We start from the raw sequence: 26,981 nt of genomic DNA, 5'->3' as shown, positions 1-26,981 counted from the left end.
AGAAAGTCATAATTGCCATGAGCAGACTCTAATTAGAAATCTGGACTTTGAGGATGCCGATGGTGAGGCTCAGAAGCAAATGAGGAACATGTTATTGGTAAGTGGAGGAAGGGGGTCCTTGCTCTGTGGTGGAAGAAAGTTTGGCAGAATTGTATCCTGGAGTTATGTGGAAAGCAGAAACTAGAAGTGATAAACATGTCCACATATCTAAGGAGATTTCCAAGAAAAGCGTGGCAGGTGCTGCCTGGTTCTTACTGCTTACAGTAATTGCAGGAGGAGAGAGATTAATTGAAGGAAGAACTTACCATTTAAAAAAAAGAAACCAGAATCTCATGTCTCAAAAAATTCTGAGCTTCTCCAGATGGCAAAGATGCAAAAATGAAGAGCTGCCTCTCAGGAAAGCATGTTCCACGGGTGTGAAGGTACAGATGCTAAAACTCAGAAAGACCAAAGTTCAGATAAGGCCATCACACAGAGGCCTGTAAGGAATGAAGGGTGTACCTCACAGATCTCAGTGCAACCAGAGAACCTCTAGGGCAGGGGTGGGCAACCCCTGGCACACGTGCCAAACATGGCACATCAGTAACTTTCGCTGGCACGAGAAACCCTCTCGTATTATCTTCCATTTACAATTGTGAATCTTTGTTCTCAGTGATGAATTTTGTTAAGTCTAGTAATAGGAGTAGCCTGATGGATGAAAATAGTAGCTCGTGCATATCTCTGAAGGTCACGAAATATAAACCTGATGTAAAATCTCTGTCATCAGTGATGCAGCAGCAAAAGTCCCACTGATAATATCAAATGGAGTCATAAAGTTTTCTGTCGGACTATCAGTGTACATGTATACATTAAAAAATAAATGTATTTTTCATCATCATATACTGTGTTTTTGTCGCTCAAATAAATGTTATTATTTCTTCAAGGTTCTTCACAAGGTACACCTTAAGAGAGATACCAAGAAGGTGTAACATGTTCTCCAAAAATTAGGGTTGGCACGCAGAAGAATTTTGAGTCAGAGATTTTGCTGGTTTTGGCACGCACTCACAAAAAGGTTGCCCACCCTTGCTCTAGGGAGCTGAGGGGCATCTCAGCAGGAGGCCAAGGACAGAGGGTTTATCTGAAACACATCAGTGGCTATTGTTCTTGCCTAATGGAGTGAACCACAGTGAAGTCCACACAAGGTTTACAAAGTCACTGAGAAGTTGTTTAAATAGGAACTTTGCTAGCTTGGACTGCAAGGGACAGATATTACAAAACATAAGGAGGCTGTCAGACCCCTCAAGTTCTCCCGGAAATGGAAAGCAGGCCGGTAACACCACTCTGCTGTGAACACAGGCTACCTTTCGTGAAAAAGAAGAGCAGATCCAAGAATCCAGAGGATGGAGCCTGAGCCACAGAGGTTATTCCTGAGCCTTGACGCCTAATTGAGGGGCTCGCAACATTCCCCAGCCTGGGTTTCACAAGGGCTCTGGACCGGCGACTCCTTTTTACCTTTCATTTCCCCTGTTTTGACTGGAGTGTCTGCAACTATTACCCTATGTCTGTCCTACCATCTCGTGTTGGGAGGGCTGGAGGCAGATGCTCAGCACTATAGTTTCACACAGGCCCACAGCTGGAGAGTAACTGTGCCCCAGCAGCTGTGATTGGTAGATCACAATCAAGCCCTTTATCTACACCTGACCCCAATTTTACTTTACGATGATGCCCTAACGCAGTGGTTCTCAACCTTGGCTGCACATTAGAATCACCTGGGAATCTTTTTAAAATCCTGATTTTACATATTATAAACCATGCAGAATATATCTTGCAGTTACTGTTCATTAACACAACATGAGTAACAAGCAGGAGCTTCTCCCACCTCCATGGCAGTGCTAAGGATGTCTGACTGATGGCTTAGGCTCGCTCCCCATGGGGGGCAGGGCTAAGTCATCAGTAGGACATCCCCCGAGGGCTCCCAGACTGCGAGAGGGCATAGTCTAGGCTGAGGGACACCCCTCCAAGTGTCCCTATGTCTGCCCTACCATCTCATGTTGGGAGGGCTGGAGGCAGAATTTCTGGAGGATGGGGCCCAGAAATCAGGATTTTAAAAAGATTCCCAGGTGACACTAATGTGCAGCCAAGGTTGAGAACCACTGCCCTAATGCAAGGGTGGGGACCCTTTTTTTTTTCTGCCAAGGACTGTTTAGATATTTATAACATCATTCACTTAATATAAATATATGTTGCTATGATAAAAGCTCCTAGATTTATTGAATTTCAAGTTTCACCTGCAGTTGCCTTGGCAGGGCCAGACCAAATGATTTCCTGAGCCTTATATGGCCTGCAGGCCAGAAGTTCCCCACCTTTGCCCTACTGGGATGACACTCAGGGAACCTGGGGTTGATGTATCTTGCATGTGGGAGAGACAATGGGGAGCAGGATGGACAAGCCCTCGGGTGACGCCCCCTGCTGGTGCTCCCAGCTTTGAGTAATCCCCTTTCTATTCGCAAGGGCAGGACCTGTGCTTGCTTCTAACCAATAGGACATGGCAGAGGTGATGGGCTGTCACTCCCACGGCTGGCTATGTTCTACATGATACAGCATCAGTACTGGGATATCATTTTGTGATTCTGTTATGGTGAATACGTAAGACTTCAAGCAGAGTGGCTCTTGCTCTCCCGTGGCCTTGAAGAAGCAAGCTACTCTGAGTTCCACAGAGAGGAAGTGAATTCCGCCCACAGCCTAGAGGAGCTGGGAAGTGGATGCTTCCCCAGTCACGCCTCCAGAGGGCAATGCAGCCCAGCTGATGGCAGTCTGGGAGCCCTTGAGCAGAGGGACCCAGTTAAGCCAGCCTCCACTCCAGACTCAGGGAAACTGTGAGATAATAAATGCGTATTCCTTTAAGCCATGAGGTTTGTGGTAATTTGTTATGCAGCAATGAAAAACTAATACAAAGATTCTCAAAAGGAAGTGGATTATGTGATGGTAGAAAATGCTTAGATTCATGCCATCTCAGGCACAGTTTTGTTTTCATGGAAGTTTTAATGTTATTGGTAATAGCAGGAGCATTCAAACACTTGGACAGTGATGTGCTGCTTGAAAGTGATCAAAGTATTGATGAATTGCCTTCTCACTAGTTTATACAGAGGCAACAATATAATGCTTATATTTACTAATACAAGACAAAAATGATAAAAATTCTAGGATTTGACAGTGCCACAAAGAAGCCTACAGTGGCCATCTTAGTGCCCCAATTTCTAAAAGATGCTAAATGAGAGTAAAATTAAATCTTTCAAGTTCCACGCATGTGTGGGAGTCACAGAGAGAGCCTCATGCTTTTTCTTTTTATTTAGAAGGGTTATTTTCAGTTAGGTCACCCCTGCCAGTGGAGAAGCGCTGGGGCAAATAAGGCACTCCTGACACTATCATCTCCCTTTATATAGAATTTTCCAGTTATCAAAGCACCACCATCCTCATTTAACAAGTTCAGCTGACAGGAGGTCAGGACAGGCCACTCAGGGAGAAACCAACAGAAGTCGGGAGAGAAGCTTGTGATCTGGAGGTTTGCTGTTTAACTTCACATACCATCAGCCCAAGGAGCGGCCAGGCCACCCTGGAGACAGGTGAGCAGCACACATTTGGGCATTTACTCATTTGCTTCTTGGTGCACACTTTCATTGACACTTCCTGTTTAAATGCTCTGCCTACTTCACTTGAGAAAACTATGGATCACGTGCATAATGAAAGACTCTGCAGAAGGCCCTGAGTCCTCCACAACTACAAAATAAAGTCATATGGCATGCAATTTAAAGAAAATTCTGAATAGGAACAGCTGAAAACCCAAGTCAATATAGAAGAAAGAGTTGGTTACAATCGCAGATTTCCATTCAGAACCAGCCTGTCTGAAGCTCACAAATATTGGAAAACTGGCATTTGGCCAAGACATACGGAATTGTACCCTTCTTCCATTGACTGCTTTTATGTCATGATCTCTTGTCTCATTTTTCCTTGTTCCTTTCATTTTATTTTATTTTTTTTAAATATATTTTATTGATTTTTTACAGAGAGGAAGGGAGAGAGATAGAGAGTTGGAAACATCGATATGAGAGATAAACAACGACCAGCTGCCTCCTGTACACCCCCTACTGGGGATGTGCCTGCAACCAAGGCATATGCCCTTGACCGGAATTTAACCTGGGACCCTTCAGTCCTCAGGCCGACGCTCTATCCACTGAGCCAAACCATCTAGAGCTCCTTGTTCCTTTTAAATAAGGACAACTGGACCAAATTAGAATTGTTGGTTCTACTTAACTTAAATAACTGTGCCAAAATGGCTTTAAATCTGCACAGTTTTATGTGTATACTCCTTTCTGTTGATTCATTCATAGCTTCTTATTTCAATGATTGTTCTAGCTTCTGATACATATTCTGCATGGTTTATAATATGTAATTCTCAGTGACTTGGACAATTTCTCCAGAGAAGACACTTCCAAACAGTGGGATCATCCAATCTACATTGTATACTTTGGCCCCTTAAACATTTTACTTTCCCTTTTCTAAGAGGCTGATCGAGTCAATAGGATTCTCTGGAATCACCAATGTGTCCAAGAGCTGCCAACAGTGCTAACTGCACTCATGGGATTTGGAGAGAGAGAGAGGACCAGTCTGAAGAAGTTTGGTGAGAGTATGAGGTACAGTTAAAAGCATTTGAGTAACTCTACTCTTTCTGGGGGAATTTCAACCTAGATGCCCATTGTTTGTCATTTCTTGTTTGGTTTTATTTTATTTTATTTTTTAAATATATTTTATTGATTTTTTACAGAGAGGAAGAGAGAGAGATAGAGAGTTAGAAACATCGATGAGAGAGAAACATCGATCAGCTGCCTCCTGCACATCCCCCACTGGGGAAGTGCCCACAACCCAGGTACATGCCCTTGACCGGAATCGAACCTGGGACCCTTCAGTCCACAGGCCGACGCTCTATCCACTGAGCCAAACCAGTTCCGGCGGTTTTATTTTTTTTTTCACAGGTAAAAACTGTGTCTGAAGTCTCATTTGCAGAAATACAGGACTGGATCTATACTCAAGATGTATTTTCCAGTCATCCCCCAGATGGCATTTAAGCATCTATAACAAATATTTTCATGTCATACGGACTGGATGCTCACACATTTGGCATTAGGGGTAGAAAGCGATAAAGTGAGTAAGAGCATCATGGGGCTCAGGAACTCAGTACTTAGCAAACCTTGCTCCAACTCTCAGTGGGGCTTTTAAATTCTGTCATAGAGGACAATAAGCCAGCTCATCCAGAAGATGGAAAAAATGAGCTAAATGGTCCTTTTAAGTACTACATCCACTGAGCACGGTGGATTATCACTGAGCTTCCTCCTTCACTGCTCGCCAGGACCTGTTATGGCCTGGACAAGTGAAAAACCATGGTGAAATAAATGATACCCTGTCCTCACCCAATAATAAACATGCTCTCTAAAAGAGAGCACTTATCCTGGGCCTTCAGCTAGAATGTTACCCTAATACTCTAGAATGTTCTATCCTTCTAGAATGTTCCCCATCAAATGATAACTGTACTCAAGGTAGTTATTTGGGCATTTTTCCTTTATCATGATGACCAAGAGCAGAGGACTTTTCTGGGTATATTGAACACTCCATTTTCTAGTTTTTATAAAAACTTGGGATATGAGAAAACTAATGAAACCAAAAAAGGAAATTCTCTCCAATCCCTACTTCTTTTCATATGTGGCCCACCCTATTATGTGGTCATTAAGTAAGCATGAGCCTTCTCTTGGGGGGGGGGGGGGGTTGCGATATGCTCCAATAGTAAGATATTTCCTATTATTAACCAGTAGAGTTGGTTAATTAGTCAGTTTCTATTAACTCTCAATCAACACCTGTTTAAAATGGAAGGTCCTTTTTGTTCCTAAAGATTTATCTTTTCAAATATCCATCTTTGTATATTTTACATTTATCTGGCTTAAAAAGTTTCAAAACCCTATCAGAAAATGAAATTTACAAGATACAGAATCAGAAGACTCTGCATTGATCTTTAGGTAGAACATACTCACATATTCAATACCAGAGCAGAATGACCAAGATGGTGCACAAATAATGGAATTGCAATTCTAATTTAGTCAGCTCAGATGACACCTTATAAATAAGCTTTTCCCATAATTTATTAACTATGATCCTACTTTGCATCCTTTAAAAGAATGCATCCACCTTTGATTTGCCTATCATTTAAATACAATCTAGTCAATAGTCATGTTAACATAGAATAAGGTATTCATGTTGCTCAGATGTCTACTAATATAATGAGCAAGAGATATAGAATAGAATCTGATCTGTTGGGATAGCATAATGAAAAATTCAGAAATGTTTAACTACCCTAGGGAGTTTTTGGGGCAATTACTTGATGATCTATGGAATTCTTATTCTGAAGTACAGAAGAAAACTGCAAGGCTGCATTTTCTCTGTAGAAACTTAATGTACCTGAAATTTATTGGATCTGAGTTCTGCTTTAACACAATTATTTTCATGACAATTTCTTGCCAAAAATCTACTAGCCATTTCTTTAGGGTAATTATATCTTATTCCATAACTCAAATGATTCACTTTTATTTAAAATAGCTATTTCTTAAAGTATAGCAACAAATTTGAACATATATGTATGCATACATATGCAAATATATATGATTACATATATAAAACTTGTATATGTGTATATCTATGCACGTGTGTATATATGCATATGTATAAAATTATTTATTTTAAAATACGTTAATACTAAATTTTATATAAGAATTCAAACATTTGGAGGGCAAATGCAAAACAACAAAAGATTGTCTAATATAATGTTTAATCAAAAGTTATTGCCAATATTTACCAGAAGGGGTGGGTAATATTCTTCAATATAAAGATTAGCAAACATCACTTGAAGTGCAATAAACATTTCCGATTTTGTGATTGTATTTTATGTGTCTGATTTAAAAAAAGATCTCACATGTAAAAGCTGAGGATCCTTTGCATGTGCTGCAATTTACAGTAAGTGGTGAGCATTATAATCATTGAAAAATGATTATGGCTAATCTGTGGATATTTAAAAACAAATACACTGCGTAGGCATCTTATACTTTGCCTTTAAAGATGAGACGCTTCATCAAGTGACAACCTGCTTCTTAAGTCAACTTAAAGCCAAATCCTCGTCATACCTTCATGGGAGCCAGCTGGATGGGTGTGATGCATGACGGGTCCACCATGGGCTTCGGCCTGTTGGCCGTGTCTGCCAACAGACTATGCCACTGCTGTGGCAGGCCGGTGAATTTCTGTTCCTGTGGGTCAAACCCTGTGTGAACCCTGTGTTCAAAGTTGGACGGACCAGATATTTCAATCTTTTTCTTTTTCTTTCCAAACATGATGCAAAGACCTGAGGAAGGCAAACAGAAAAGAGGCAGCTGTTTATCTGTTGCCAGCAGAAGACCACAGGGAAATGATTAATTTGTCCAGAGTTACATCTTTTCAGTAGTTCCTCTATATACCAGCTACAAAATAATGAAAGTTGGGTTTTCAGGGCATGTAACTTGCTGTAGCCCATGGGACAACTGAAACCACAGTGACACTAGGATGAAACGTGCTTGCACTTGGGGGCTTTCCCTCCTGCTGTTCTGGGAGCCCTTGCCAGCATGAGAGACAGGTCATCCTGTGGGAGATGACAGACCATGTGGCCCAGGCACCTGTCAGGCCAGCAGCCACCAGCCCGGGGGGCAGCAGCTGGCCACTAGTAGCCCACGCAAACCAGCAGAAGAACCACCCAGACGAGCTGGACTCAAAGTACCGACCTACAGAATCAGGGCACAAATAAGTGGCTTTGCTTTAGGTCATTATACTTTGGAGTAAATTGTTGCATGGGAAAAAGCTAACTGTCGGAAGAATGCAAAAACCTGATTATTATCCCATTTTTCTCTTTGTTTTTGCTGCTTCACAGTCTCAGGTAACAACGTCCAATCCAGTAGCTATATTAGCTATTATGCAATCATGTTACCTCAGAAGAGTCTTGGCTATCACACTCCTGGCACGGTGGTTGAGGGCCTGCAATGTTTTTAGTGGCCAGGAAATTATACCAAATAAGCAAGTGGCTCTGCATACCATCTCTCCGTGTATTTAGTGAAAATAAAAATAAATTGGAAAATATAATTTGGTCATGTGTTGGCTGAGTCCACTTGACATTTAAGTAAACTTTATGACAATCTTTTTTAAAACAACAATTTAGAAAAATCATTTTAGAAGAGTTCTTTTGCACGCATTCATACCCGAGCAAGCACTGAAAATGCTAAGCCAAGTGATTTTAGAACCAGAACAGAAATGCCTTACTATCCCCTTCCTGATTATGAATTTCCCAGTGGTTGCTATGCCATTCAAGTGAGAGTATAAAAAAGAAAATATTAATGAATTAATATTGATCTTGTTTTTCAAGAAGACACTTGTAGTGAGGACACCCACAGCTGAATTAATTTACCTATGTTGCATCCTGTGATCCTATCCACCTGAAACCTAAATGCTAACAAATACCGTTCAACAGTCCAATAAGTTTGAGTTAAAGAGTTATAGAGGAAGCAAGTGAAAAGGAAAATATACAACAGTTCCAACTCCTACAGCAACAATCCTGTGAAGCTCACACTAAATGCAGAGAGAGACTCTCCACGCTGTAGTGGCAGCCCCCAGGGATGGCCATTACTCTGAGAGCAGTGAGGACCCCACACTCAGGGGAAAGGTGGACAAAGTCCTGGTGCTTTTTAGCAGGGCAGAGGGACACATGGCAGGGCAGTGAAGACCTGCTTGGGGGATGCTTCCTTCTCTCTGATGTGGCTCTGCCTGTCCCTGGCATGGTGCGAAATGTTCAGTGCGTATGACCTCACTGAAAAATTCACCACAGCCCTTGATTTGGGGTCCCCAACACCACCCAGGTTTCATTTGCTCAGAGAACTCACAGGACCCAGCGTATGGTCATGTTCATGGCTGTGATTTATTACAGTGAAAGGACACAGAGCAAAACCGGTGATGGGAAAGGGTGTGTGGGACAAGTCTGGAGGGAGGCAGGCACAGCTCGCAAGGGTCCTCTTCCGTGGACTCACACGGGACGGGATTAATGCCTCCAGGCCTGAATGGTGACAGCACGTGTGGAGTGAGGTCTGCCAGGGAAGCTCATAGAGGCTAGGTCCGTGATGGCGAATCTTTTGAGCTCGGCGTGTCAGCCTTTTGAAAAACCCTAACTTAACTCTGCTGCCATGTCACATAGAAATTTTTTGATATTTGAAACCATAGTAAAACAAAGACTTATATTTTTGATATTTATTTTATATATTTAAATGCCATTTAACAAAGAAAAATCAACCAAAAAAATGAGTTCGCGTGTTACCTCTGATACGCGTGTCATAGGTTCGCCATCACTGGGCTAGGTGCTGAGGACTTAACTGGGGACGTGTCACATAGGCACCGTCTGCCTGGTCTGTGCCAAAACTTCAGACTCCAGAAGGAAAGCAGGGGTTCAGCATAAACTGTACAGTCTGCAGAAACTGTTCAGCCTCAGTGAGCCATTCTTATCGGGGAATGATGGGAGCCCTCCCCTCCTAACCCCAAGTTCCCCAATGCCAGCCAAGGGCCCACCAAGCAAATAGGTGTTTCTTAGCTAGCAGTCCCGGGCCGGCTGTGTCAACTCTTTTCTGCACAAGAGGTGTTACTATCATATCTCCATCTTACAGAAGCTCAGAGCCCGGGTTAGACACTGGCAAAGCCGGACACTCAGAACCTCCAAGTACCTGCTCTTCACCACTGGGCGACGTGTTGCTGCCCTGCATCTGCCTTCTCTACTGGACACATCCCTGTCCTTCCTAGAAAACCCTGCTCCCCTAGAAATACAGGTTGGCTCTAACAAGGGAACTGTGAGGTTCTGGAGGCTTCTTGGCTCATCTTGTGTCTCTCTGGACATGTTGACCATTTTTCTGAGACTCAGTAGACCTCTGTCACTGAGCAGGGAAGGCTGGAGGAGAACCCGTAACACAGAACAGAAGACCCTTGCTGTTTAGTATCCATGCAAACCCAGGGCATGGAATACCTCATCCCGCTCCTGAGTTCCAGCAGACCCTCCAGAACCATTTGATAGTGTGGATGGAAAAGGTGCCACATACTAACCCTGACAAGCTCAAAGCAGGCCAGCATGGCAGCCTCACACACTCAGAGACCTAAACTAACCACATGGTCTGAAATGAAAACTTCCTAACTAAAAGCGAGTCATGGTGGGCAGTCATGGCCTAGGCCAGTACTTTCCTTGACAAAAGTTGATCTCTACCTAACTGAGCCTATTGTCATATTGCATCTAAAATAATATACCTTTGGAAGTCAGCCTCCTGGGGCAGAATCTCCCAGCAGAGCACAGAATCCCTCATTGTTACCGTGTTCTCTGCAAACCATCTCTATGTGCTGTAAATGCTAGCTGTTAACTATACTGTACCCACCAATGTAGAAGAGTTATGTGCCTATCATTACTTCTTGTCCAATCTCAGAGATTTCCCTGCTTGTCTTTATCCCGCCTCCCTAGTCTACCGCCAATGAATTTCATGTAACCTTCCTTATGCCTCCTTCTTTGATTGTGATGTATAAATAAGGTGCAAAACTTCCATTCTCTGGAGAGTTTCCTCAATTTGTTGAGGTTTTGCTTCCTGGGAATTGTCAGTTTGGCTCAAATAAATTCAGAAAAATACTCTAAGGTTTGACATTTCTTACTTTCAACAGTAGACACTGCTTAGTACAGAAAACCTGCCATAGGCTTTAAGATTGGGCATTTCAGGACTTAATATCTACTATTGTCTAATCCTCTGGTTTCATTATTAAACACACGTGTGAGCATGCACCTGCTAATGTGAATCAGCACTACCTAACTCTCTGAAAGGGGAATTGGGAGGGAGGGGATTGATCCCTTACTCAAATAAATTTGGGAAACAATAGGTTACATAAATTTCCTTTATGAAACTTCTCTAAGTCTTACACATGAGTTACATTCTTAGAGGAAGATAGTAAAGAGAACCCCCATATTCATGCTTCTGAAAGTCTCTTGCAAAACTCAGGGCACACACTGTGTTGAGAAGTGATTTTGATCCCTACATGTTCTCGTGTGGAAGGTGTATCTTGGACGAGTCTGAAGGAAATCCAAATTCTCAGACTCCAACGCAATGCTCTGAAATTTCACTGTCATCTCAGCCCTAAACCTGCTTTCACAGGGACAACCCAGCTTTTGACCCTGCTTAGCAGGTGGTCCTGCCTTAATTTAAGCACACACCTACTCTAAAAGCTCTGCGTATGGCATCCCCCAATTCAGGTCTGTTGGGTGGGATAGTGAGCTAGCAAGGAGGAGAAGAGTGCCTGTGGGACTGTTTGTCAGATGCTTTGTGGTGGTGGCACAGTGCCATACTAGGGACCAGAAAATGTTCCTTAAACTACACTTTCTTAGGGCTAATTATGTGCCAGCCACTGTTCTATATATGAACACTTGCATATTCTCTTTACTGGGATTACATAGCAAAGACTATTATTCCCACTATACAGATAAGGAAACTGAGGCCCAAGGATGTTAAGGAATGTGCCCAAGTTCACCCAAGTAGGAAGAAGCTGAAAAGGGATTCGGGCTCAGGCAGTCCACACCCTGAGAACAGGCTTGTGCACTCCTCCAGGCTTGCTGCCTTGAATACCTCCCCTTCTGCTGTGTGGCACGCCTGAGAGCCTGGCAGCCTCTCTGAGATGGAGAGTCCTCCTCTATAAATGGAGATCATTCCAAATTTGCCTAGTTAGAAACACTAAGTAAGAAAATAGAAGAAGAAGTCCTTTGAAAACAACATCAACAATAAAAATTCTAGCCAAAATAAAGAAAGTATTTTCTGGAATCAGAGATTGTCTAGGCTATGTGTGATTGCCATTCTCTTATATTCTGACTGTTATTGAACAGGGACCGGCCTAGAGCGGATCTGCCTAAGACTAGCCAGTAGTGTGTGAGTTCTTTGTGCAGGAAAGATTTCACAACACACGCCCAGGTGATTTTGTGAGGACATTTAGTAAAGCTGGGGACAGGAAGGGCCTAGGATAGAACAAGAAATAGGAGGGAGCCTCGGCAGGGCTGCTTTGGCTCTAGAAACCTTATGGAAAAGAAGTGAGCCAAGGTGAGGCTGCTGTCAGCTCACTGCAGGGCTAGAGAAAGGGGGCCTTGGAGACAGATTCAGGGGGTTAGCTCAGGACAATCTGCTGCTGCCCATTGCTCCCCTGGTTGCAAGTCTCATGAGGTCCCTTAGAGTTTAGGTAATGCATGCCAGTACGGAAAGAAGAGGAGAAAGGAAAAGGCAGGGACCTGCTCCTGGGAGGGAGGGCACACTGGGTCTTTCATCTTGAGGGTCTTAAAGGCTGGGCATTCAGGGGAGGTCTTAGGGAAGGATCTCCCTAGAATATTCATCAGCTTTTCTAGGGGTATCCTTTCAGGATCATGGTTGCCCCTGATAGGTCGGCGTCAGGGGAAGGGGTCATTAGTCATAGCAGTTGGTCCTGGTGTCACCAACCTGGTTTTGCTGCTTTTCTGGGCCTGGAGCTGAAATACAACTGAGGCCTAGATATTATCTCTAGGGAGAAAAAGGTCAAGGGGTCCAAACCAGATGGCCAGTGATATGCCAGGGGAGGAAAGGCCACCTGGGGTTGAGGCCTGGCTCCAATTTTGCCTATTGCTAGGCACCTGGGGCTTCTGCCCTGATGACCTTCTGTATCTGGTTATAAATTGCTGGGACAGTTTGTTCAGTATCTGCCTAAGTTTCCCCATTCCACTTGCCAAGGAATTTTCCAAGCTTCTTACTGCACTGCCTCATGCCCACTCTGGGAGGTGTTGCCTTTGTTTTACAAGTGCTGGGAATGAAGCTTAGAGAGGTTAAATGATTCTATTTCCCAAGGTGGCATGGTTAACAGATGGCAGAAATGGGTTGGAATCCAAGTCTACCTAACTCCAGACTTGGTTCTTAAGGGCTGGTATTGACTGTTAGGTTGCATTATCAGTATGAGATTACATTCACTTTCAGTGAATTTTAGGCAAAATTAATAATCGTGTACTTGGAACCAGTCTGGGATGCACAGGTAGGCTGGTTGGGTGGGTGGGCAGGGGGTTCCCAGAGCCTGTATGACATCACAAAGCAGCAGGAATTTGAAGGTGAACAACAACAAAAATACATGACACCTTGCAAGATGTAAACCCTTAAAAAAAAAAAAAGGATTATTCTAAAGAAGCCCATTACAACAAAAAGGAAAAGACAAACTTTGAGAAAACCAAAAACTGGAATAGAAAGACAACATAATCATAATATAATTCTTGGCTCATCAGTAAGCAGTGACAAAAATCACAAAATATAAGGACCATTTACTGCTATAACCAAAAATAGCCAAAAGAATTATATTGAAAAGATAGAGAAAGTGGACAGATAACATAATAAAACTAAATTCTATCTATTGCAGCAGAAAATAAAAGGGTGGAGAGTCCTAAATTTTATATAGCTGTGTACATATACTTGGGCCCATATGTAAAAAAAATGGGGGGAAAAAGGGCCCAAACTAAAAAAGCATATGGTGGCTTCTGGAAAGCAGAACTTGGAGTTATCACGGGGCAGGTCAGGGAACCACAAGATTTCTTACACTTGTTTTGTAAACCATCTGTGGTATTTTTGTGTCCTAAAATATTTTCAAATCAATGAAAGCAAAGCACTTGTTAAAATTAACATACATCAGAATACTAATATATTAAAATAAAACTAAAAATCCATCCAATAGATTGATGTTCAGATGACGATTGCAGTTTCCAAATGGCACTAGCCCATTTTGGTGAGAAGTGGCAGTTGAAAGTCTGAATGTTCATTAAGGTTCATTAGAATAATAGGTAGATTTCTAATCCTGTACCCTTTTCACCCTTGTTCTATTCTATATTACTTGCTATAGGTTTTGAGTGTTTTCAAACTTACCTAATTCTGTGGCCGCTAAATCCACTGAAAGGGATTTGTAATTGGATGAGCAGATGGAGGCATGGAAAGAAACTGCATATGACAGGTAAAACATAAACAAATGTCCCCTATTCCTCGACTCTCTAGAACAGCCGTGGGCAAACTACGGCCCGCGGGCCGGATCCTGCCCATTTGAAATGAATAAAACTATTGAAAAAAAGACCGTACCCTTTTATGTAATGATGTTTACTTTGAATTTATATTAGTTGACACAAACACTCCATCCATGCTTTTGTTCCGGCCTCGGGTCCAGTTTAAGAACCCATTGTGACCCTCGAGTCAAAAAGTTTGCCCACCCCTGCTCTGGAATGTCTCCTAGCCACAGGTCCTCAGCTTATGGGATAAGCATTGTATAAGTCAGGGTTCTTCCAAGAAACACAGCCAACAGGACTTAGTACAGGAATTGGCTAATGTGGTTATGTTGGCCAAGATGTCCCATGATCTGCCATCTACCATCTGGAGAACCAGAAAAGATAGTAGTTAATTCAGCTGAGACCATAGGTCTGAGAATTAGGGTAATGGTGTCAGTTTGGTTCTGAGTCTGAAAACATGAGAACCAGGAGCATCAAAGTCCAAGGGCAGAGGACGGATGTCTCAGTTCAAGCAGGGAGAGAGCAAATTCATCTTTCCTTTCTCTTTTTGTTCTATTTGGGCCCTCCAAGGAATCAGAGGATGCCCACCCATGACGGGGAGTGTCATCTGCTTTATTCAGTTCACCAAATCAAATGCCAGTCTCTTCTAGAAACATCCTCACAGACACACACAGTAATAATGTTTAACATCTATCTGGGCATCCCTTGGCCAGTCAAGTTGACACATAATATTCACCATCACAAGCATGTGGGGGGAGAACTGATAAGAACGTTCTTCATGTTTACACAGAAAATGAAGTGGTTTTCAGGTAGATATTAAAACTCCTCCTGACTGCAACATGCTTACTGGCCCGGAAAATAGCAACTAGCATTTTTTTTTCTCCTCAAGAAGTCAATTTCAGGACTCTGAATTCCATTTTCAACTTTCTTGCTCAAAGGCTACCTTCTTATATAAATGCCTGGTAACTACATATTTTTAAGACTTCTGGCATTCCTTATTAATTTATAGTGTTGGAATAGTTAGTAAGAGCAGTGATACACTGATGGGAAATATCTGTACTTTTCCCAATGTTGGCATGCTCATCAGGGATTTTGAATGGAGTTTGGGCTACGGTATATAAATTCAAAGGTATTAGCTTTCCAGTGTACTCGAAATTATCAAAAAATATCTGGGACACATGCTACAACATGGATGAGTCTTTAAGATACTATGCTAAGTAAAATAATCAGACACAAAGGGACAAATATTGTATGATTCTACTTATATGAAGTATCTAAAGTAGTCAAATTCATGGAGGGGTGTAACTCAGCTGAGTCATAGAGACAGAAAGGAGAATGGTATTGCCAGAGGCTGGAAGGAGGAAGAAGTGGGGACTTACTGTTCAATGAGTTTCAGTTTGGGAAAATGAAAAGGTTCTGAAGATGGATGGTGGTGATGGTTGCACAACAATGTATGTATACTTAATGCCATTGAACTGCACACTTAAAAATGGTTAAATGGTGAATTTTATGTTGAGCACAGTTTATAATAATACTAATAAGAATAAGGATATACTCATGGGTATAAAAGGATTTCTCTGAAAAGTAACCTCCTGGGGTGATCTAATAATAAATTCCCAACTGGGCAGGCCATTATGTGGCAGCCATGCCCCAGGCATAACTTCTTTATTAAGGGCTTATCTTTGCCTCAAGTAAATTGTATACATTGTTGCTGTGCCTCTAGGTTAACACATCTTTGAAAATGTCTCTTTTCAGATCCCTCCCAAAATGGACAACCTCAAAAGAGTTTATAATCTTTTTTTTTTTTTAATATTCACCCGAGGATATTTTTCCATTGATTTTTAGAGAGAGTGGAAGAGAGAGGGAGAGACAAAGAGAAAATCAATGTGAGAGAAACACATCAATTGGTTGCCTCCAACCAGGGCCTGGACTGGGGAGGAGCCTGCAACCAAGGCACATGCCCCTGACCACAATCAAATACGGAACCCTTCAGTCTGCAGTCTGACGCTCTATTCACTGAACCAAACCAGCCAGGGCAAGAGAGTCTATAATCTTAATTAACCTGTAGTTCTATCCTGCCTTGCTTTCTCCCACCTTCATGTAATCTTCCTTATGTCACCTCTTTAATTTCAGATGCATAAAAGAAACTGCATACCAGTTACTCTCCAGAGCATTTGAGATCTTGTTACCCAAAGTATGCCATCAATTTGGCTCAAATAAACTCATAAAAATTATCTACAGGTTTAGATGTTTCTTAGGTTGACATACTTCAGGAGCTTTGAGTGCATGGGAGGAAATATTTGGCAGAGAGGGGCCATGTTTAGGATGGGATGGGACAGAGACCAGATGAACAGAGCTGGAGCTAGTCTAGTAGACAATCATTCTGTTCATATTCCCTCTCACCTTCAAATCACTAAGCTTTGGCACTGACAACAACTTAGGGGTAAGCCTTATAATTACTTCTATAGTCTAGATGCAAGTACTAGACTAGTAAAGTTTTTAGCTAGCTGGACAGCTGGCTTCTTAGAATATGAGCACAGAACTAAAAGTGGTGCCTTTAATGTACACCTCAGGAGTGATTCTTTTCTCACTGACTCCCTCATGAGGAGATTTTTCTTTTCTTACCCTCAGATCTATTTCGAAGGATGTGGTAAATGTAATAATGGATATTTAAGTACTTCTGAAATACCTTCTTGTATTCAGATAATTTAGGTTTAATGATAGGCCTGTCATTGGTAGAAGAAAGATGACTCTGAGGAACTGTACTGCAGTGGGGATGGCATCAACCACACTGCCTCCTTGTTGAGATGTCATTGCTCGGATATACATCTATCATAGTCTCAGAATCAGGAACAAAAAATTCACCAGGCTTTTAGTTATGTTGCTTTTAGGTAATATATAATACTAGAGGCTTGGTGCACAAAATTCGTACACTGGGGGTTGGGGGGGGGAGCGTTGTCCCTCAGCCCAGCCTGCACCCTCTCCAATCTGGAACCCCTCAGGGGATGTCCAACTGTTGGTTTAGGCCCGATCCCTAAACCAGCAGTCGAACATCCCTCTCACAATCCGGGACTGCTGGCTCTCAACCTCTCGCCTGCCTACCTGCCTGATTGCCCCTAACTGCTTCTGCCTGCCAGGCTGATCACGCCCCAACCACTCCCCTGCCAACCTGATCAATACCTAACTGCTCCCCTCCTGGCCCGATTGCCCCCAACTGCCCTCCCCTGCTGGCCCGGTCACCCCTAACTGCCCTCCCCTGCAAGCCTGGTCCTCCCCAACTGCCCTTCCCTGATAGCCTGATTGCCCACAACTGCCCTCCCCTGCCGGCCATCTTGTGGCAGTCATCTTGTGACCACATGGGGACAGCCATCTTTGACCACATGAGGGTGGCTATTTTGTGCAAGGGCATGACAGTCAACTTGCATATTACCTCTTTATTATACAGGATACATCACACATTTGGGATTCAGAGTAAACATTAAACACCTCAGATCGGTTCATAATATAACCTAAAAATGAAGTTGTTTTCTAAGAAAAATAATGTCATCATATCCAAAAAGATGTAAATGACCTGGTTTCCCTTTATGGCCCCTGAACATCACCCATGGGTTAGTCCAGCCATGGGCAAACTACAGCCCGTTTGAAATGAATAAAACTAAAAAAAAAAAAAAGACCGTACCCTTTTATGTAATGATGTTTACTTTGAATTTATATTAGTTCACACAAACACTCCATCCATGCTTTTGTTCCGGCCCTCCGGTCCAGTTTAAGAACCCATTGTGGTCCTCGAGTCAAAAAGTTTGCCCACCCCTGGGTTAGTCACTGGTTCGAACCAGGTGCTTCCCACTCCAGAAAACCTGCTTCAAAGCATGATGGACCAGTAAAGGTCACTCTTGTACCTGGTATTTGTATTTGTATGGCACACACTTGTGATCCAGCTGCACCTGTCTTCTCAACAGCTAGAGCCCTTTTCTCCTATTGTGTATTTGTCTCTGGCTTCTGATTTCTATCCTTTGGATTTGAACTCAGCCTTCAATCTTGACTCCTTGCTTCATTGCTTCTTTTTTTTTTTTTAAATTTTCATTTATTGGTTTTAGAGAGAAAGAGGAAGGGAAGGAGGGTGGGGAGAGGGAGGGGGGTGAGAGGGAGAGAGAGAAAAGAGAGATTATTTGTTGTTTTACATATTTATGCCTGCTGCACTGTGCTCCTTCCCCTGGCAGGTGGGCCGCGGTAGGTGGCGAAGGACTGGTGAGAGGGGTGCTATGGGCTCTCACCCCTGGCTCCCCAGCACGGATGGTCCCTCCTCCTCCGGCTGCCTCCCCGCTTACGCCCCATCTCCAGAGCAACACCCCAACTAATATGCTAAAGGGTCTGGTCGTTACCTGTTACAGTGTCCCGACCATTAGCATATTAGCTCTTTATTAGTATAGATTAGCATAGCCCATGGACACAGACAATAGTGTGGTGAAGATCTGGGATGGGGTGGGAGCTGGTTGAAGGAGGGTTAAGATGGGGAAATAGGAGACATCTATAATACTCTCAACAATAAAAATAAATTTAAAAAACAATTGAATAAAAATGTGTTAAATGTTACAACGGTCCTACTTCACCAGGCCTTATCCTATAGCACAAGTTCAGTTCCTCCTCATGCCAATGACCCAGATATCGAGATACAGCCCAGACTCCCCTCCTGAGCTTCAGATTGGTCTCCTCTTGGATTCTTTCCACTTTTGAAACTCAGCATCTGCAAAAATTGAATCATGATCTTCCTACTTGTTCCACCTGTTCTTTCTCTAGATATCTCAATCTTACTGTAAAGGCCATGTTGCATCAAATTGCTGAAGCCAATTCTGGGACTCCACTTTGACTTCACCTTCTCTATGATTCTGCACATCCAATCACTGCCAAATCCTGTCCATTCTGCTCCCCAAATGTCCACTACATCTATATATCTGTCAGAATTCCCACTGTATTAGTTTTCTACTGCTGCTGTAACAAATTATGACAAATGTAGCTGTGTAGACAACATAATTTATTACAGTACAACTAGAGGCCCTATGCATGAAAATTCGTGCAAGAGTAGACCTTCCTTACCCTGGCTGCCAGCACCAGCTTCCCTCTGGCACCCAGGAGCTGGGCTTCCCTCCTCCATTCGCTGGCAGGCACCCGGGACCCGGGCTGGTTTCCCTCGGGCCCCAGCTTTGTCAGGAAGGACGTCTGGACCTCCAGAAGGTCATTTGGCCGTGTGGTCTAATTACCATATTTCCCTTTTATTATTATACATTCTAAAGTTCAGAAGTCTGTCATGGCTCTCACTGGGTGAATATCAAGTCATCAGCATAGCTCCCCAGAGGCTCTTAGGGAGAACCCAATCCTCACCTTTTCCAGTTTCTAGAGGCCGCCTGCATTCCTTGGCTTTGGACCCTTCCTCCACTTTCAAAGCCAGCATCACTATGGTTCCTTATACACATCTTTGCCTAACCCTCCTCTTCTGTTTGGTTCATCTACTTTTCAGGACACTTGTGAGTACACGGTGCCCAATTTGTATAATTTCCCTATCGCAAAGTCAGTTTATTAGCACCTATAAATCCTCCTGCAATCCTAATCCCCCTTTGCAATGTCACCTAACATATTCACAGACTTTAGTAATTAGGACACAGACATCTGGAGGGGGCTACTATTATGTCTACCACACCCACTGTCACTACTGTGCCACCACCATCGTTCTTCACTACAAAGTCTTTTAGCTAAGTTTTCCTTCAACTAAACTTGCTCGTCTTCCAGTAGCCCTCCACCCTCCAGGCACACTAATCTTCCTAAAATGTGAATATGATTGCACACTGCTCTCTCTCTCCTAAGCCTTTACTATGACTTCTCATTGACCTTAAAAACAAACTCCTTATCACAGCTCACAGGGCTCCCTGAGTCCACTCCTTGCATACCTCTCTAACTACTTCACTTCCTCTCCCCTCATTAAGCTTTATGTCCTTAGTCACCTCCATTATCTTAAAGGCCCTCTGTCCCTCCAACTTCTGCCTCCCCTTGGCCCAGTGCCCCCTCTTATCTCAACCCTCACTCTAAGTTTCCCTTCTGGTCTTAGATCAAATGCCACTTCCTCGGGGAGGCCACTTTTGAACCCTAGAATCCCTCTGTTCGTACATTCTCCACAGCCCCTTGTATAACTACTCTGCTAAAAGAATACTATTTCACAATTACAGAAGTAATGCATGAACATGAGTGTGGGCAGTTCAAACAACAAAGAAGCATACAGAATATCACACCTGTTCTCACTGCAAAATCCCAGACCTGGACCTTTCCCTGTTTGTGTATGCATACATAAACATGACAACACTATGTAAACTGTATGGGATTAAATTTTTGTGTCATTTAACCTATTTTAGCTGTTTAAAAATAGAAATAAAAACCACACACAAACACAAAACACCTTGGCTATCTTCCATATTACAACACATATCAATACATTTTTTCTTCTTTTTTAGAAAAATCCTGAGGATATGTTTTGATTGATTTTTAGAGAAAGAGAGAAATATAAATGTGAAAGAAAAACATTGATCTGGCACCTCTCATAAGCGTCCCAACCAGAGATCAAACCCTCAACCTAGGTATGTGCCCTGACAGGGAATCAAACCTGAAACCTTCTAGTGTACCAGGCAATGCTCCAACCAACTGAGCCACCCAGCTAGGGCAATACTTGCTTTTTAAAAGCATTAGCATTTAAAAAATATAATGTACTATAATTCGTTTATTGAATCCTTTACTAATGAACATTTAAGAGGCTTTTTTTTACTCTTAAAAACAACACACAGTGAGAGTCCTGGTGAATGCATCATTCTGCATAAATATGAGCAGTTCTGTGGCATAGAATGTCAGACGGCATGGAAATCATGTGGTGAAAAGCATATGTGTTTATTTGTTAGGGCTGCCACATAAAAGTACCACAAGCTGGGTGGCTTATATAGCTGGAATTTATTTCCTCACAGTTCTAGAGGCTCACAGTCTGAGATCAAGGTGCCAGTTTTTTCTGAGGCCTCTCTTCTTGACTTGTAGATGGCCATCTTCTGTCTTCACGTGGCCTTCCCTTTGTACCTGTCTGTGTGCTGAATGTCCTCTTCTTATAATGACACCAACCATATGGAGTAAGATCCACATTAATGACCTCTTTTTAACTTAAATACCCCTAAAGGCTATCATCAAATACAGTCACACTCTAAGGTATGGGCAGTTTGAACGTCAATATATGAATTAGGGGTACAACTCAGCCTGTAACAGTGTATACGTTTAAAATGTTTAAATACTGGCAATTTGGCTTTCAGAAAGCCTGGATCATTTCCCTCTTTTACCATTGCTTTCAAAAAGCAAATTTGGTCTTCCTTAGAAGATTGATTTTATTGTGATATAGGATATCAGATGTTTTGCTTCTTTAAAATTTAAATTAATCGAAGAAGAAAAACACAGCAAAAAAAGAGTGCAATGGTAAGATCAGTGGTTTGAGGCAATGTTTTGTTTTCACCAAACCTTGATTTTAGTCTAGAGAAGCTGTGTGTTACTATGAAGCAACCTCCTACGTGAGGTTGGAAGGAAATATTGACCAGATAGTAACTTCTAATTTCTGTCTGCATTTTGAAACTGTGTCTAAAATGTACTTAGAGCAGCGGTTCTCAACCTGTGGGTCGCGACCCCTTTGGGGGTCGAACGACCCTTTCACAGGGGTCGCCTAAGACCATCGGAAAACACATATATAATTACATGTTGTTTTTGTGAAATTGTGGGTCACCACAACATGAGGAACTGTATTAAAGGGTCGCGGCATCAGGAAGGTTGGGAACCACTAACTTAGAGTGAAGTTCTGGTGAGGGTTATTTAAATAGCATTGTCATTTCCCTCTCTCAGTTATGCATAATAATAACCCTTTGAAATTCAAATCTTTTTAAAAAAATGCCAAAATGCATTTCCTCTCCAATTTATTAATTTGAGTAGGTTTGTTGGAGAATGGTGGCATTTCTGGCTCTTTTAAAATGGAAAAGAGGCTTATTGTTCCTACTTTCTATAATGTCTGAATTCTGAAATATATAAACTCAGCAAAGACTGCCCTTCCCTTTTCAAATGTAAGGCAGAGCTGCACTCTGGAACCTTATCCAGCGGGCTTTCTCTGAACTCTTAAGTAAAGGTAGGCAACCTACAATACCACTGAGAGGGTCAGTTTAAAATATATTCCTTTAGTAGAAGAGGAGAGCTTTTTGAATAAAAAAAAAGCATTTAAGCCATTGCTTTGCATGTCTTCTCTTTTATATGACTTCTCTTTCATTGCCTACTTGTTCAAGAGTCCAAACTGGGAGTTATTCATGTGCCCCTCAGCAATAGAATGCATAAATAAATTGTGGTATTTTCCTACAATGGAATGCTATATGGCAAATGAGAAGGAACTATCAAGAAAAGTTTAATAAACTTCACAATTGTCATGTTGATTGCAAAAGCCAGATACAAATGACTGTGTACTTTATCCTATGATCAGAGAATTTATAAGTAGGTCAGACGCAGGCAGAAAGGTACCTTCCATCAAGGTCACCAGACAACATGTTAGAACTCTTGACTTGGCGTGAAGACTCCTCTCTGGAACTGAATTATGCCATCTGAGCAATGCTTGGAAGAGAAAATCTGTAGATCCCAACCAACATGCAACACTTTAATCCAAACTTAAAGAAGCTCAGCATTTCCCCTTATCTCGCCAAATAGTTCAGTGCATTGACACCCTCTTTTGTACTTGGGCAAAGTGACCACAAGAGATTCTTCAACCTCCGGTGGTTTTCTACAGTAAATCAGACTTTCCAAGACCTAATTCAGCTCTAAAATCCTATGATTCTTTGATGTTTCGGGACTTTGAAAATCAATAAGATGTATATTAAAAGTGTTTGGAAATTGTCACTATTATGGCATAACCTATCCAGAAACAAACGTTTTGGTCAGACAATGGAACTTGTCTAGGAATCTTTAAATCTCATGGAATATAATTTCATTCTCAAAAGAACAAAGAGTATTTGCTGTTGTTGCTGCTATTCTTTTTAATTATTTCTCCCATGTTCTTCTACAGTTATCATCTAGTATCCGGGGCAGTGCCAACGGCAATAGTCATGCATGGATGATAGTTATTGTTGATAAAAAATGGCATGTAGCTTCCAGCTTCATGTTATGTATCATAGCCTCATAAATACATGGCTAAAGGATGTTTAAAATCAGACAAATATTCACTGAGACAGAGCACTGACCCATAAATGTCAAATTATTTTATTAAAGAATCTCTTAAAAAATGGGCATGGGTGCCAGAAGCCAATTCCAGCATGTCATAATTGCAAGAGTTTCATCAAAAGGTTGATGGAACTTGGGGACTCAACAAGGGCTGAGTCACATATGTTGTCACTTGTTGGGAATGGCTGATGGCATTTCTCCAAACCTGAAAAGGGATGATTGTTTGCTGCCAAACAGCTCAGGGCATCTTGATCTACATATTATTGCCTCCTACTGGCCAAACACCTGAACAGCAATAGGCTAATTCTCCCCATTTTGACAATGGACTCTGTAAATGAAACCCTACCTCTTTGAAGTGTATATCTCCACCTTGCCTCAGGACAATTTGTGTTAATAAAAAGGATCAGGTCCTGAGACTAAGAGATCTTAGTTCCTTTTAGCTAAGCTCCTCTGACCCCCAAATGCCTTTCAAAATTATGCTTCCTCTCTGAGGACTCTTTAATTTACACACAGCCTTCTACCGATTGCTGAACCCTTTTACATGCTGAAACAAGAACCCCGGCACATGGGAGGCACATCTTTATGGTGCAACTTGAAAGGTGTGGAAGAACAACTGAATAATCATCATTGTGTGTCAGTTATTCAAAGGTTGAGTTATCTTACTGAGCAGCAACAAATGTGGTCTACAATTAATTGTGTCCCCACATCCCCCCTTCCAATCAAAACCACACTCAGATCCCTTCTTCATAGCCACATGAATGCTTGGCTAGAAACTATAATTCTTACTACTTCCTGTGACCATGTGACTAAATGATTAATGAAAAGTATGTGTATAACTTCTAGGTCATCTTCAAGATGTAGAGATGCTTTCCCTGGATTTCTTCCCATTGCTTGGAAATGGTGACCATTAGAAGAATGTTAGAAACCAATCTTAAGGATGGCTCTCAGATTGGATTCCTGAATTATGTGGCGGAGGAGAGCTTACATCCATGCCTAGGCTATTAAGAAGAGAGAAATAAATATCTATTTTGTTGAACACATTTTATGTTTGAGACTCTATATTACAGCATCTTAACCTTTAACTAACTTGCTAAGGAAGTGCTTTATTTATAAATGAGCTAAGGAGGAAGAGAAAAAGTAGAGTTCAGACCTATTTCTTAGAATAACACAAATGAAAAGTAACCCAATATAATTTAACAGAGACAATACATTTATGCACATGTGTCCATTTAGAGAGAATAACTTGAGTCATATACTTGAAGTTTGCCATCCACTGTATGGAAACAAGTACGACACAGCATTCTAACTTTCCACAGGAAGCTACTAATGGCAAACAGAAGGCCAGTAAGAGTAAGGAGAAGGAATGAGGGGGCCTGCATCGGTCTTCCATACTATGGGCATTTTGAGAAAATCTCTTCAGCAAAAGCAAACCTAGCGGGAAATGGTAAGTTTTGGGTTATAGGCTTTGTTGCCTAATCAGTGAGACTCATTTTTTTATTCTCCAAGAGGTTGCTTACTCCTGGCTATCATATCCCCTTCCCAGTCCCCACCATAACCTCAGATAAACTTTAATCTTCACCCGAGGATGTTTTTCCAGTGATTTTTAAAGAGTGAAAGAAAGAAATATCGATGTGAGAAAAACACATTGATTGGCTGCTTCCTGTAAGTGCCCCGCGACCAGGGTCTGAGCCGGGGAGTAGCTTGCAACCAGGGTACACGCCCTTGACCTGAATCAAACCCAGGCCCCTTCAGTCCACAGGCTAATGCTTTATTCACTGACACAAACTGGCTAGGGCTCAGAGGAACTTTAAAAAATTACAGATAGCCCTGCCAACCAGTGTGGCTCAGTGTGTCGGGTGTTTTCCCATGCGCTGAAAGGTTGCCGGTTCAATTCCTAGTCAGGGCACATGCCTGGATAGCAGGCTTGATCCCCAGTGGAGGTGTGCAAGAGGCAATCAATGTTTCTCTCCCATCCATGTTTCTCTCTCCCTTTCTCTCTCTAAAATATCAAGTACAGATAACAGCAAACATTTTTTAGTACTTAACATGCATATTTGTACCTGTATCTGTAGATTGTGTTGCTTATCATATTTACCGTTAGCACAACTCCATGAGACAGTAATACATACTATCACTATTTTTAGTTTTTAGATGAGGAGACAAGGAAGTGAACGCCTCACAGGTAACCAGTTACAGAGCTAGTCTTCCACACTCTTAACCATGCTATCATATTCTCCTTGTTGGCCAGGGCACTGGGTACAATAGAGTAAACTTGGCTACAATTTGTGTCACTCCTCCTATTCAGATGCAGATTAAAATTCTGCACCCCTTAAATCTGGGCTGCCAATAGGGACTGTGCCAGAGGTTCTGGTTCATGCCTTGAGAGATTGGCAGCATCCATGTCTTGTCTCTGGAACACTTGCTCTTTGAGTACTTATTCCAGCGACCCATGAGGTCCCTTCTGATTCTATGGTGCAGAAACACAAGGATAATGTCCACTCCCTTTCTCTATCTGTTTACCTCTGTGCAGAGCATTCCCCACACAAAAGAAATAACTACCTGGGCAAGAAGGAAATTCTAACACAGATGGACACAGAGTGTTTTCACTGCATTGGACATCTTATTATTGCATTTAAAATAACTACAAAATCCCAGTTGTCCTTCCTGTGACAACAGATGGAAGGAATCTGGCACCACGTCCATAACGTGTTTCCAGGAAAGAGACTCAAAGTGTGTTTATTATCATATTTATTGGAAAAGAGAAAAAGGACTCCAAAGAAATGAGCCTCTCAAATCCCCTCCCTTAAATAAAAACAATAACCTTTTGTAAAAACTTTGCTCAATAGGACCTTCTCCGATGATATATATGTTGGCTATCCGAGCTGTCAGTGCAAGAGCCATGAGCCACATATGGCTATTGAGCATCAAAATGTGTTAGTGAGACGGAGGCACTGAATTTTTAATTGTATTTCATTTGATTTAATTTTAGTAACTGTCAATAGCTACATGGAGCTAGTGGCTAACACACTACAGAGAACTAGTGGCTCTCTAAAGGCTGGGAATTAGAGGCTATCTGAGAGGAGGTCAATAATAGTGAAAATTACTCCCCTACAATTTCCCTGATTGATTTAATGGCACTTTATCTGCCTCCCCACTTTCCCAAATATCTGCTCTTACAATAATCAAGTTAAAAACTCCTGTCTGGCTCCTACTTACCCATCAGCAAAGTGTGTTACAAATTTATGGGACATCTCTGCCCAGAGATCCCTTCTGGGCACTTTGCCTCCACTCTCAGTCCTACTGAACGGGCACCTAATTGTTGTTTACTGTGTGACTTCCCCCACCAACCCCAGGCACTGCTGGGAGGCCTACTGGCCCCTGTGTTGTCTACCTATAAGCTGGCCAATTAGTAACTGCAAATCTGGTGAGAAAAGTTAAACTGGGCTAAACTGGAGACATGGGTTTGGAGTCAGAAATCTGGGAGATTCTGATAGTTAGCATGCAAATAGGACCCGAGTAATGCTGCAAGATTTGTTGTGCTATAGTAGGACCTGCATAGCAT

At 42.2% G+C, this 26,981-nt stretch overlaps 1 protein-coding gene across 3 annotated transcripts in view; it reads right to left on the bottom strand.

The window, feature by feature from the left end:
- Positions 1-26,981, bottom strand: part of PAK5 (p21 (RAC1) activated kinase 5) — a 287,427-nt gene that overhangs the window by 74,546 nt on the left and 185,900 nt on the right. For all 3 annotated transcript variants that reach the window (XM_081097391.1, XM_081097390.1, XM_081097389.1), the window contains exon 3: positions 7,203-7,417. In XM_081097391.1, the coding sequence (XP_080953517.1) occupies positions 7,203-7,406 (204 nt within the window). In that variant the 5' untranslated portion in view covers positions 7,407-7,417. The remainder of the gene's footprint in view (positions 1-7,202; positions 7,418-26,981) is intronic.

The sequence above is a fragment of the Myotis nattereri genome, assembly GCF_964212035.1.
Source record: "Myotis nattereri genome assembly, chromosome: 8".
In the NCBI taxonomy this organism is placed as follows: Eukaryota; Metazoa; Chordata; class Mammalia; order Chiroptera; family Vespertilionidae; genus Myotis; species Myotis nattereri.
This window is presented reverse-complemented; position numbering and strand designations above follow the sequence as displayed.